At 33.2% G+C, this 12,658-nt stretch overlaps 1 protein-coding gene and 2 long non-coding RNA genes across 18 annotated transcripts; 1 reads left to right on the top strand and 2 right to left on the bottom strand.

Annotated features, from left to right (window-relative positions):
* Positions 1 to 2,472: 2,472 nt before the first annotated feature.
* Positions 2,473 to 5,993, bottom strand: LOC131641777 (uncharacterized). Of its 15 annotated transcripts, none has more exons than XR_009295634.1 (5): positions 5,912 to 5,993; positions 5,747 to 5,836; positions 4,085 to 5,666; positions 3,628 to 3,980; positions 2,477 to 3,491 (listed from the first exon to the last, which is right to left on the bottom strand). It is a non-coding gene; the product is annotated as an uncharacterized LOC131641777 (long non-coding RNA). The 15 variants fall into 15 exon arrangements; XR_009295629.1 differs by having other exon boundaries at positions 4,085 to 5,220; positions 5,613 to 5,666; positions 5,747 to 5,988; XR_009295635.1 differs by having other exon boundaries at positions 2,478 to 3,491; positions 4,085 to 5,220.
* A 116-nt stretch (positions 5,994 to 6,109) lies between these two features.
* On the bottom strand, positions 6,110 to 7,354 carry LOC131641811 (uncharacterized). Its single transcript, XR_009295647.1, has 4 exons — positions 7,115 to 7,354; positions 6,589 to 6,671; positions 6,399 to 6,521; positions 6,110 to 6,317 (listed from the first exon to the last, which is right to left on the bottom strand). It is a non-coding gene; the product is annotated as an uncharacterized LOC131641811 (long non-coding RNA).
* A 244-nt stretch (positions 7,355 to 7,598) lies between these two features.
* On the top strand, positions 7,599 to 9,885 carry LOC131609394 (WPP domain-interacting protein 1-like). 2 transcript variants are annotated; one of them, XM_058881101.1, is made up of 3 exons: positions 7,599 to 8,183; positions 8,968 to 9,495; positions 9,588 to 9,885. In XM_058881101.1, the coding sequence occupies exons 1-3, from the start codon at positions 7,790 to 7,792 to the stop codon at positions 9,638 to 9,640; spliced, it is 975 nt and encodes a 324-aa protein (XP_058737084.1). In that variant the 5' UTR covers positions 7,599 to 7,789; the 3' UTR covers positions 9,641 to 9,885. The 2 variants fall into 2 exon arrangements, with proteins under 2 accessions (XP_058737084.1, XP_058737077.1); XM_058881094.1 differs by having other exon boundaries at positions 7,600 to 8,183; positions 8,968 to 9,885.
* Positions 9,886 to 12,658: the final 2,773 nt, after the last annotated feature.

Here is a 12,658-nt window from a genome sequence, read left to right as displayed (position 1 = left end):
ACACACGTGATACCAACTCAATATTTGGTCCTCTCATGAACCGAGTCTCATCTTCGAACCTATGAGCCCCCTCTCCGAGCTCCAAGCCTCCTCTCCTAGCTTGGGATTAATATCATAAAAACACAAATGAGAATTATGTTGAAGGTGTTTAATATCATAAAAACACAAAAACTCATATTTAATTAATATAAAGTATCCTATTAAAGGTTAAGGAGTCATCTAATATACCTCTCATGCATATATCCATTATTAAGGTTGGTCTTCAATTACCTTAATTCATACAAAGCAAATTAATTCTCTAACTTGGGTGTTCTTCTTCTTCTTCTTCAAGCTTCAACCTTCTACTCCTATCATTTGCCTCTTTTCACTTTCTATACGTAATGATAGAATTCTCCCAATTCTAGGTTTATTTCTTAATCTTATACTTAGGGTAAATCTTCTCAAAATTACACACTTAGCCCAAACATGCCCACTTATTACTTCTTCCTCCCCATAACTTTCCTTAATTCTCACATTTGGCTCAATTCCTCTATTTCTCATTTTAATTAAATAAATCACAATAAACTATTATTATTTTAATTATTAAATAATTTTAAATAAAATTTGTCAACTTCTAATTACTCTCTACACTCTTTTCTTAAGGTCGCACGCCCCTACGACCCAAATTAACTTAACTATCACCGCATAATAATTTAACAAATTTGGGGTGTTACAAATACCCTAAGTGAGGGTGAGTATGCGATGACAGTTGTTGTATGACGTTATTTCCGCCGCGTGTTTGCTAAATATCGTTGGTGAAGTTTTGAGGTTTAAGATGTTACAAAAGACATATGGAAACACAACAGTGGACAGAAGCCCACGTAGCAAGATACATGTCGAATCCGGGAGAAGTAATTATTTTCTGACAAATATTGGTGTACATAGTACTACAAATATTGGTGTACATAATACTACTATATAAGCAGATTTCGTCTCTGGGACAAGGGTTCACGATTTTCATTATTGTTCTCTATAAAATTCACACATCCAAGTTACATGGATAAGTAATTTATGAGAAATGTAAGAACTTACATTCCATTTTAATTCGGACAATTTTTAGCATTATAATTTTCTTCTCAATTTTTTTTTGCTCTATGCACTCTGGTTCCTAGGGGAATGGGCCCCTAGTAATCTAGAGTTCATGCCGAGAGATCATGGCTCTGGCCAAGTAATGTTCCTACCAGGAATCGTACTCGGTATTCCCTGAACCTTCGTCTTTAGCAGGAGTTCGTTTACCACTCGAGCTCAATTGCTTGGTTTAACACAAAGTAGTACAAACATTTCTGATTTTAGTTTTAGAAATAAATTAAAATCCGTGATTATTTACTTAAAATATAGTAAACAATAACACACATTCAAAGATCATGTCTACATACTATTTATTATAAAAACTAGTAGATGACCCGTGCGTTCGCACGGGTAAGACCATTCTTAAGGTGAACAATGTATTAGTAACGCAATAGAAGAAGTAGAAATTTATGATGAATGTTTGTATATGAACCACAAATTAAATAGTGAAGAGTGTTTATGTATAAACCCAAGAAGACTCACGCTTCCGTACAGATAAATTCATTTCTTTTTTAAATCATTCGATAAGACTTGGTTATTGCTAATATATAATTGTTATTATAAAATCACTAATAGTTATAAATATTTAAAATAAATATTTTGTAAATCACCAACACGTTAAATCTAATATATCTTATAACTATAAATATTTATAAATATCACTAATAAGATTATATTTATGTTGATTAAAATAAAAAAGGTATTGTGGTAATAATGACCCGTGAAAATAATAAATTTCAATGATAAAATTTATAGAAGTTGATAAAATTTATGAATATCGATCATTGTTTTCTTAGAATACAATAATAAATTGATAAATTTAGTGATAAAATTCACAGGCATTACAAATTACAAATGAGAAACTATGAATTGTGATTTGGAAATGATATTTTTTTACACTTATGTCTAAAATTTTCTCAAATAAAAATAAAATATTTGTAAAATACATACAAACATTAGTGTAATAATAGAAACGAAAATGATCGTTAGTAATTGCTCGATAATTAATATTTGAGCTAACTAAAATGCACGAATTATCTGGTCTCACACTTAATGTATTCATTACTCTCAAATAAAAATTAAATATGAATTAAAATTGCTGATTTTCACTAAATAATAATACCACAAATATACCTTGTGCAAAATTGGCTTGGCATTTAAAGATGAGTTGACCATATAGTGTATTTTTTTCCAAAAAGCAAGAACCAGTCAAATCAGAACCTAGGAAATCTAGGTATAGTAGAGAGTTTAATAAATGTAAAAGTTTCTACATTATTATAGTGTTTTTAATTAATATTAATATGAAAGTAATTTTTAATTTATTCATTACTATCTTCTACTTAATTTATAATAAAAAAATTAAAATATTGACTTATATTTCATCACAGGTTTATAAGTTCTTATTTATATCTAACACATGCTCTTTTTTATCTACTTTTTACATTTTAAGATTATAAATAACCAATGATTGTATGAGTTCATTTGTTAGTGTCAAGCATATCATCTCTACTTCATGTTACTTAGCCCTTGAAATGCTGATTTTTAAGCCCATGAAAGTTACAGTGCTTTTTGAACTTAAGCGTGGAGATTATTAATTCTTTATTGTATATCATATGGTAATCACCCTTAAATTTGAAATTAGTTTAACTGAGATGAAATAATAAAAGTGAGTACACATGCGCAACAAAGTTTCTATAAAGCAAAACCATTACTAATTAATAGAGACACTGTTTCAAAAGAAAATAACTTGAGTTATAGTGTAATTCTCTTTAGTTATTTATGTTTTAAGACATGCAATAAGGAATCCTATAATTACACTTTGTTATAATCTAATATCTAACTTTAGGAATGAAAACAAATTGTATATGTATATTTAAATAATGTTCAAAAAGACACAATATAGAACTTATAAATTTTAAACCATAATTGATCAAAGTTTGGTATATAAGTCACATACACAACAATTGAAAAACATTGAAAGTCTTTCTCATGTCATAATAGAAGTGATTACAATCAAAGAAGTAATTATATGTCATGAATCACTGTCGTATATCATTGTGAAGTCATTAGCATTGCAGAGTCATTAGCATAGCAGAATCACAGTTGTTAATTTGCTACAGGATAAGGTTCATGTGGGAGTGGTTTTGTTCATGTTGATGCAGGTGTATTCAAAAGATGCATGTTGACCATAATTCTTAATCTCTACAATCAATTTCTTTTCTTGAGACTACAAGCCTTGTATTTCTCTTTCGATTGGTAATCGGGAAAACAGTAAACCAACAGCACGACATTAAGGACTTTTTAAAATAAATTATGTGTAAATTGACCTCACCTTGTGAATAATCATCATGAACGGATTTTGGTTTCCCTAATCCAATATTCCTCTGCACATGACAAGTTCAAGACATGTTTAGAGAAAGGCATGTCTTCCTTAATATTTGTATAGACGTTGTATTGTAATTTCTTCATTCTAAACTTGTTTGTGAAAGAGAAGGAAAGAGAAAAGAATAAGAAACTAACCTCATCAGTCCCTGGATCAGTTGGGTGATTGGATGGTTCTACTAAATTGTTGCCTTTAGATCATTTGCATTTTCCCTTCATCAATACCAAAAGAATAGAAAAGTGAATATCAAAATAGCTTCTTTATTTGTTTGTAAATAAAAAGGCAAAGTACCATCTATTGATGACACTCCCGAGAGCTGTTGGGATTAAAACATCACAGTCTTTAAGCATGGTTTTCTTTAAGCTCACCATATTTACCATGGGAATGAAGCTAGAGTCACGAACAAACAACTACTTACTCTAGGTTTTCCTGTCACAACCAGCGAGTATATGCGAAATCTAGAATATTCATCTTGTATACACGCCATGGTCTGCATACGTACCATACATTAAGATAATTTGATTTCCAAAAGTTCAAATTAAAGTTTTATCACAACATAAAAGTTTCCGAACTTTCTAAGTCTGCATTACTAACCTATGATCCTGTTCCAATATCAGGTGCACTGCAGTCACATCCATGTGAGTTCAATTAGATCATGAATTTTCTGAGAAAAAACTCATGTAAGTCTCTCTAATTCAGATATACTTAATTTTGAAGGGTCACACCTTATCCCTCATTTTGCATAACCATAAGGTATATTTGCCAGAGTTGTTTTCCTAGCAGAACACAAAGAAAAATAACCTATGTTGAAACAACCTATACAGAGAGTCAAGTCACCGATACAACATATCAATACGCAAAACAAAGCTCATTCATCACGAAGAACAACATAATGCTGAGAGTTTATTTTACGAAATTTCAATCACTTGAATTCTTTTCCAAATCTAGAAGTAAGAATTGCACGAATCTCTCGAATCTCTTGAACTATAAGAAGCAAACAGTATTCCCAATGATGCTTCTTGTAGTTCATCAGTACATTCTCTATATCAACAAAAATCATCAATATAAATTAAAATTAAAATCAAAATAGAAACAATTTCAACAAATCACAACATTGAATCACGCCTCATAATCAAAAACATTAATATTATATATTAGGGATTTCTTGAAACCTAGCACATGATAGCAGAACAAAAATACAGTAGGAAATGTGATGCTACATTTTTTAACGTGCTCAGTAGAATCAACCTCAGGTGAAGGATGAAGTTAGAGATCAAAGATAACGTCGATGTCGAATGCAATACCGAATGAAGGCCTGCGTAATAGTCAACAAAAATTACAAAAAAATAAGTACTGATATTAAAAATGTCATCTGCCTCTACTTCCACCCCTTGTTCACAAAAACAATATTTTCATTAAATACAGAACCATAAATTAATCTTAGCATTTCTTCTTCGACTTTACCTAATCTTGTTGATTAATTTGAGGCATAAAAATGTAAATAACAATTACAACCATAAATCTTTGTCATTGTCAGATTTGACAAGCTTCATAAAATCCCCATAATTGCAGTTGACTGTAAAGAACAGTATATCACTTGTTCTACTTTGTAACAGTTTGCTAAACCATTGAAACACCATCTACAAATTTTGTCTGGAAAAGAATCATTTTCATTGTTGAACATGCCACCACCTACAATAAATCATTTTCATTGTTGAACATGCCACCACCTACAATAAATTTCTCATAAGTCTCTTAACAACTTGTTCCAATAACTTGAACATTTATAACTTGAACCAGATTAAGAAAAATAAAATCAATTTAAGAGCAACACATAAAACCAAGAAGGAAAGAACAGTCATGGCGAGGTCTTTGGATCTGCCCATGTCACAGTTGGTGTATTTCCATCGGTGATACCCTCGTGTGAAGTGGTGTATTGTTGAGTATGATTTGGTAACAATTGAGAAATTGCATCATTCTAAATGTGAAATTGGCGGTAACCGGGACGAAAAGAAAATTGGAAAAAAGTCACAGAAAATGTGGAAGTGTATAAGAATTAGAAAGCACATCATGGAAAATTCCACCTTACTCATACTTGAAAGTTTTATGTAAATTCCTATACCTATGCAAAGGGCTGGTGAATATGTTTGGGATGGATAAAAGGCATTCCAGGATGCTGACAGGGATAATTGAAAACATGAGCTCGCAGTCATTAAAAGAGTGAACCAAATAATGAAAATATCGTACAGAACTTACATCTGACTCTGAAAATATCACCGTCGTCACTAAAATCATCACCGCTTCCCACCTCTAATTGATCATCAATCTCTTCATCACAACCATGCACTGAAAGATCCTTCTTAAGCTAAAAAAATTATAGCAAAATAATGAAAGCAATAGATTGTCATGAGAAACTGAAACCTGGGAAGATCATGCAACCACAGCCGCCATCAAATAGTTACAAATAATCTAATGTTGTTCTGTCATGCCTTCTTTGTGGTCTGCATGAGTAAAAACAGACATTTCAAACTCTTTTCAAATCAACCTGACACCAAACAAACAAAAAATTAAAGCACGATGGGAATGTTTTTTGAAGCTTCAATGCTTCGTCACATGCCTTTTTAGCATCAAGACTCGAGGTTATGTAGCCCAAGATCTGAAGAACACAATAACATGACATAAAGGGAGAACACAAAGAGCAGAACAGGAAAATTTTCTCCTGCATGATATGACTATGCCATTCTCCGCATCGCACGGTCAAAGCACCAATAGAAATCTGCTTCATTCTCAATAAGAATAACCAAAGGTGAGCAAAAATCGTTCATTCCTGCAAAAAAATAATCCATTAAGAAACTTCATGAAGCTCTTTCAGTTTAAGATTAAAAAATTGAAAGGTATAGTAACCAACCTTGTACATAACCAATATTATTGTCCAACCAAGCATAAATCGACAGAACATCCCAAAGTTTTGCTTGATTACCTTCATCTTCGTAAAAGACAAGTGATCGGTCTGTTCGAACAACATCCTAACCTACAATGCAAAAATAATCAATTGCCATTATGAATACATTGCTATTTATGCAGCAACATATACTTACCAATTTGATGTAATAATTGTATCCATTGTGCAACTTTCTTATCTGGAGTCGGAACGATTACCAAAGAAGGATCTGTTACAAAACTTAAACAGAAGGAACAAAAAAAACCAAATCTTTAAAGTGAGCACCAAAACCGAATCTACAAAGCACACATTTAAATAGTTGTAGGGAAAATTACCAAAACCTCAAAAAATTGTTTACCTACAAAAATGAAATTGTTATGGTTAAAAGAAATCACACCCAGAACCAAACTTTATATGTGTTGTGAAGAAGAACATAGGTTATACAAAATTTAAATATCGGAGAAGTTGAAACAAAAACCCAAAACGTAAAAAAAAAACTCAAAAGTTTGTCTACCTACAAAACTGAAACATGATTTCACGAAACTTTTATGTGTTGCAAAGAATAACACGACGAATACGAAAGCTTTAATGTTGGAGAAGTTGAAACAAAATCCAAAAAACGCAACCAGAGCAGGTGTTACCTACAAAAACGGAATCTTCGAAAACGAAGTAAGAAATCTTACCCGAAAAGCAGAGAAGGTGAACGGGAGACGAGGAACTACGAGAATGAACGGTGAAAGGGAGACAAGGTGACTGGGTGGGGTGGTTTGGGTTTTGAATGTGGAAAGAGAGGGTTAGGGTTTTGAATGTGAAGGGAGACGAGGTCTGCAGAGAGATGAAAAAGATAGAAATGAAAAGTGAGGAAGAAATTGTGGAATGAAAGGGTATAGCGGATGTTAGCAATTGTTCATAGGATTAAATGGGGAGGGAAAACTCAGTAGATATTAAGATGCAACATCAATTTTATAAAAAGAGAGTGCCACTTGGACTAATAGAGAAAACTGATTGGTTGGAATAAAAATTTGAATTAGCAAATTACAAAAAAGGGCATTTGAAAGGGAAAATATTATTTGCAAGAAGGGCAGTTTAGGGTGTTTGGTAGCATGTTGTATTGATAGGTAGGTAGTTGATAGACAAAAAAAAATTATCTCAACAGTATAAATATTTTAAAAGTAAAAAGACTTCAATTCTCTTTTGTTTCGTTTATTCATTCCAGTTTTCATCAAACATATAACAATAAACCGCTTTTACTTTCCAAATTAAAATCCCAATTCAATTGAACTCTCACACTACATTCATTCCTCTCTTTAATTAACCGTTTTTTCCGATCAAGATCTGAGTTCGTTATACTTTCCGTTATGGATTCAGCTAAATCCGAAGCAAACAATCGTCAAGGAAACGGAACCGAGAATGACGACGACTGTGGTTCCTGCACCGACGAGACCTCACCGTCGGATCAATCAAGAAGCGGCGCTAGGTTAAAGAAATGGAAGAGGAATCCTAAGCGAGGTGATTCCGGTAGCGACGGTGATGAATCTGTAGGGAAAAGAATCATTGGGAGTTGCAATTCGGATTCTAGGGATTTGAGTGTGCCTGAATTAGAGAACTGTGGTGATGAAGATTTGAATAGTGACGCACGTGACATGGAGGTTAGCCACGTGACGGGAGATGAGGATGAAGATGCTGTAGGAGAGGATCCTTTGACTGAGTATGTTCATACTCTTAAGGTTTTGGAGGGAGAGCTTCAACAAGGTTTATATATTTTACTTCTCATGATAACTTTGGGTTTTCATATTAATAATTGTTTGGTATAATAATGTGAAGATGTTATGTAGCTAGTTTATTTGGTTGCTTAGGTTAGGGGAATTTTGTAACAAGATTTTAAATAGCATTTGCGGTTACGGTTGCGTCATTATTCTTGATATCGCGGTTGCGGCCTCATTTGTGTTGTGGTTTTGCTGTTTTGGTAGAATAAAGAACAGATGTGGCGTAGCCTATATCGAGGTTGTGTATCTTTTTATGAAACCCTTGTTGTAACTGATATACAATTTAAATTATGATACTTTAGAGCATGATATAGTTAGCTATAGGAACATGTGATGGAAGATTGATTGTTGTTTTAAGTTAATATCTAGTAGCCTAACCCTGTTTGGATGCGCAATAGTGTGATAGCATATTGGAATGCTCTTAGTGAGAGGTTTATGATTGTGAAAAAATAGGTCTTGTTGGAGATGTTACAAATGGTACCGGAACATGACTGTTTTTGTTAGAAGGTTAGTAGTGAATTTCATATGAAAAGAATGTTATTTTCTACTAAAATAACTTACCAAAATGAGCTGAAGATGATTTTTATGATGGTGTTTTTTTTCCCTTTTTTGTAAGCTTGATTTTTATCATTGTTGTAAGCAATTGATTCACAGGCTTATGAAAAGAAGGGTGAAATAAATTTATGACCCCTGAAACTAGTATCTTCAATGGTGTGGTGTGTGTCATTGTATTATGTGAACTCTTAGTAACCAATCTGTGTCTCTTGCAGAAATTAAAAAATTCAGGGAGATTGGGAATGAATCTTTCTCACCAGATGACTCAACCAAGTTTAGAAGTGCTGCTGAAGCAAGTGTTGTTGAAACAAGTTCTGTTGATCTAAGATTCCATGACTCATGCTCGTCATCTAGCCAATCTGGTAAACAAATTTCATCAAGTTTCATGGAACTTCAGGTACTGAGCCTCACAGAAAAACTAAACATTTTGGAAAGCCAGTTAGAAGAATTGCAGGGTGAGCTTGCCCTTAAGAATTCCAGGATTGCTGAACTTGAGTTAGCCCTTACTTGTGACGAGTTTCCTAAGGATGAATCTAGTTGCACCATATGTTTATTAGATGAAAAATTTAAAGAGCTGGAGTCTGAGTTTGAGAGTCTTTTTCAGGAAAAGATCGAAGCCGAGGTCAAATATGTGACCATCAAAAACACAATGCAGAAGTTGAAGGTTGCATCAGCTTTAGTAGAAAAACAAGAAACAATGTATAACAGTAAAGTGCAGATTCCAAATAAGCTTGAAGTGGCAGGTAATGAGGATCCAATAATGACAAACAGAACAGAGGAGACTTTTATGATTCAGAGCAGATTATGCAAGCTGACATGTTACTTTTTCTTTCAGCTCATCATGTTTTTAATGTTGGTTCTTTGGCTTGTGTCAAAGTTAGTGCCTAATTCTGAGGGGGTTGTGCCTACATGATAAATCTGCAAAATTGTGCTCTCTTTGTACATTCACAGAAGTTTCTTCACTCATACATGATGTAAAATTTCATTTTCATCCCACAGTGACATTTCTTTCTATAGGTTAGGAAAGAGGGCGTCCATGTACCATATTGTTTTCATACCATTTTTTGCACTTCTATAACTCATTCTTTGTAATATTGGCTCAATAAAAGCAGTTATATTAGAAGTTTTAGAAATTGTGCTGTCTTTGTACATAATATAAGGAACTTGTTTACTCTATAAAATAAGTGAAAGGACTTGTAAGAAAAAAGTGAAAGTATCATGGCAATTTATGTTAGTATTATTTAAAAATTAATTAATAGTAAAATACTGTATATTCATAAAAACAATTTGGTTATATGAGGAAAAAAATAAAGAGAAAAAAAAAGTAAAAAGAGCTAAATTAAAAATAAAAATCCTAATAAATGATATTCTTTAAGCACCAAGGACAAACCAATAAGAAATTCATTACAAGAGTTTAAGATAGCTCTCTCTCCTTCCAAGAATATGAGTCTAAACATATCCTTAACTGAAAATATGCTTCAAAACAAAATTACAATTTTTTTTCATATAATCTTTAATAATTTCTAGCATAGTGGTGATCTCGAGGAGTTTAGGATATGAAAAAAAATCAGAACAACATATAATCTTTATAAATTTTGTTTGCCAGCGCAATTTGCTATCAAAGTTTGATATCTGAATGTAACACATTGGACCAACCAATGTTTTCTCAAAAGGTTTAATAGTGTGTGATTTGTCTTAGTAAAATCGAGAGTTCGTCTTTTATTTTCATAGACACTGACCACTCGACTAAGACAAACAAACTTTCACACTTATTTTCTTTCATACCTCTAAAGCTTTTGATTCTTTGCCACATTATCTTTGAATTTGACATTTATCTAAAACTTTGAATCTTCTTTTGATGATGCTTGAGATGACTTTTCATAATAATCTCCATTATCAAACAAACAGTTTAATAAAAAAAAAATCGTCGAATTCACTAAACACCGCTTCATTTAAAGTGTTGTCTTCACAATTAGGCACATATAACTTGATCTCCAAGCACAACAATCTTAATCACCAAAATGTTGATCAACACAATTTGATTAGCCCAAATTTGATCAATTATAACTTTGATAGTCAAGCCACACCCAATTGATCACTACATCAGATGATCTTCATGATTCATCTAGATCAACATATCTTGATTGTCAAGCACCGTAACTTGAACAACTTATAAAGCATCATCACTTGATCAACAACTTGTCAAATACCATCAATTGAACAACAACTTGTCTAAAACTATCACTTAAACATCATAGCCTTGATAAACAAGACTAATGAAGACTTCTCTTAAGAGCGTTGTCAACATCATAATCAAATCAAAACAGGTTGTTCCAGCCTTCATACATGTAAGGGCATATATCCAAATTGACAAATTATGACGGCAAAATGTTCATTCGTCAGTTCCAAACTGAGTTTAGGAAATTCCCCGGAACCCTAAATCACCTTCTCCATCAAAGGCGCCGCCAAAACCCATCCCAATGACAATGATCACATTGCCATTATAATATGGTGTAGCAACTGGGAAACTGATAAGTGCAAAAATGTCGATATTTTGAGTATGTAAATAGTGGCACTTATCGATACTTTTGTTAATACCGTTTGAATAATTCCCCGTTTTGTGTATAAATACGTATACTTTGTGAATAGTTGTATTTTCATATACTTTTATATCATTTGATAGTTTTTCCTTTGTTTTTATAGGTATTCATGCTTATTGGAGCCTTGAGGAATAAAGTGTCAAAGGCACGGCTTCGATTTTCGTAGTTTTGGTGCAAGCCCGCTTAGCCACCGTCAAGCGGACTTCCTTAGGCTCAAAATAAGGATAGAGCATTGAATAGAGCATTGAATAGAGCATTGAATAATATTTCCAACGCTTCGAACCGGGCGCAATTCAGAGTTACGGTTCTCGAGTTATGGCGAAAACAAAATCTGATTTTTAGCAGAGTCCGCTAAGCGGACTCAATGCCGCTAAGCGAGCTGACGAATTTTCAGACTTGTTAAAAAGGGGGAAAATCACATTTTTAAGTTATGGGTTGGGTATTTTTGAGTCCCAACACCATCAACTTCATTCTTAGAGTAGGATTGACTTAGAAAACAACACCGAGTCATGCACTTGGAAGATCGGAGGTGGATTTCTTATCAACCGGAGCTGACAACCCGCGAGATATTTGGTTTATCTCTTCTATTCTCTGTGTATTTATTTGTGTTGGATTTGTTTGTATAGTTACTCGAATCTTATGTATATTTACCGATTATAATGTTATGTTTAACTTGCTTTACAAATCTGTGTTGATGTTGTTCTGGATTTTTGCTCTATGCTGGGGATTTGGGTTGCTTTAGAGATAAACTTCTTGAATCCTTATCTAGGATGATAATTTGTTGGTTCTGAACTCTAGAGATAGATTTAGAGCTAGCATTCACTGTGGGTATCTGTACTTAATGCTTTCGTGTTTGAGCGGCGCGCGAAAGATCTCTGACGCGAGAATATGAATGTTCTCGCGACTTCGCGTTAGAGATAACCTTAGTTGTGAGATGATCTCGTTTGTGCTCCAGAGACGCTTATGTGAGAGATACGTGATGACATAGATGAGTATCGTAGGTTGAGTATAACGGGTTGATAAGTGTATGTTTGTGAAGAGTGGATATATTTACATTCATGATAAGGTATTTCTCTTCTAAGAATGTGTTTATTCTTTTCCTGTCTATATCTTTGTTTACTTTTTGCTCATTCAATCCAAAGTTCGAAACCGTAGAAACTGTTGAATGGCATCTCTCCATCTCTGAGGATGATAATTCCCGGATCAATATTTCCAAATCTTTTGTTTCTTGCCGCTATGCCTGCTTCAACAGAAACCAAGCGTGTATTGATAGACTAGGGGAATTTTGGTGATATCATTTATTGTG

This window comes from Vicia villosa, linkage group LG1, assembly GCF_029867415.1.
Source record: "Vicia villosa cultivar HV-30 ecotype Madison, WI linkage group LG1, Vvil1.0, whole genome shotgun sequence".
Classification (NCBI taxonomy): domain Eukaryota; kingdom Viridiplantae; phylum Streptophyta; class Magnoliopsida; order Fabales; family Fabaceae; genus Vicia; species Vicia villosa.
Note: the sequence above shows the minus strand (reverse complement) of the source record. Positions and strands in the feature narration are given on the sequence as shown.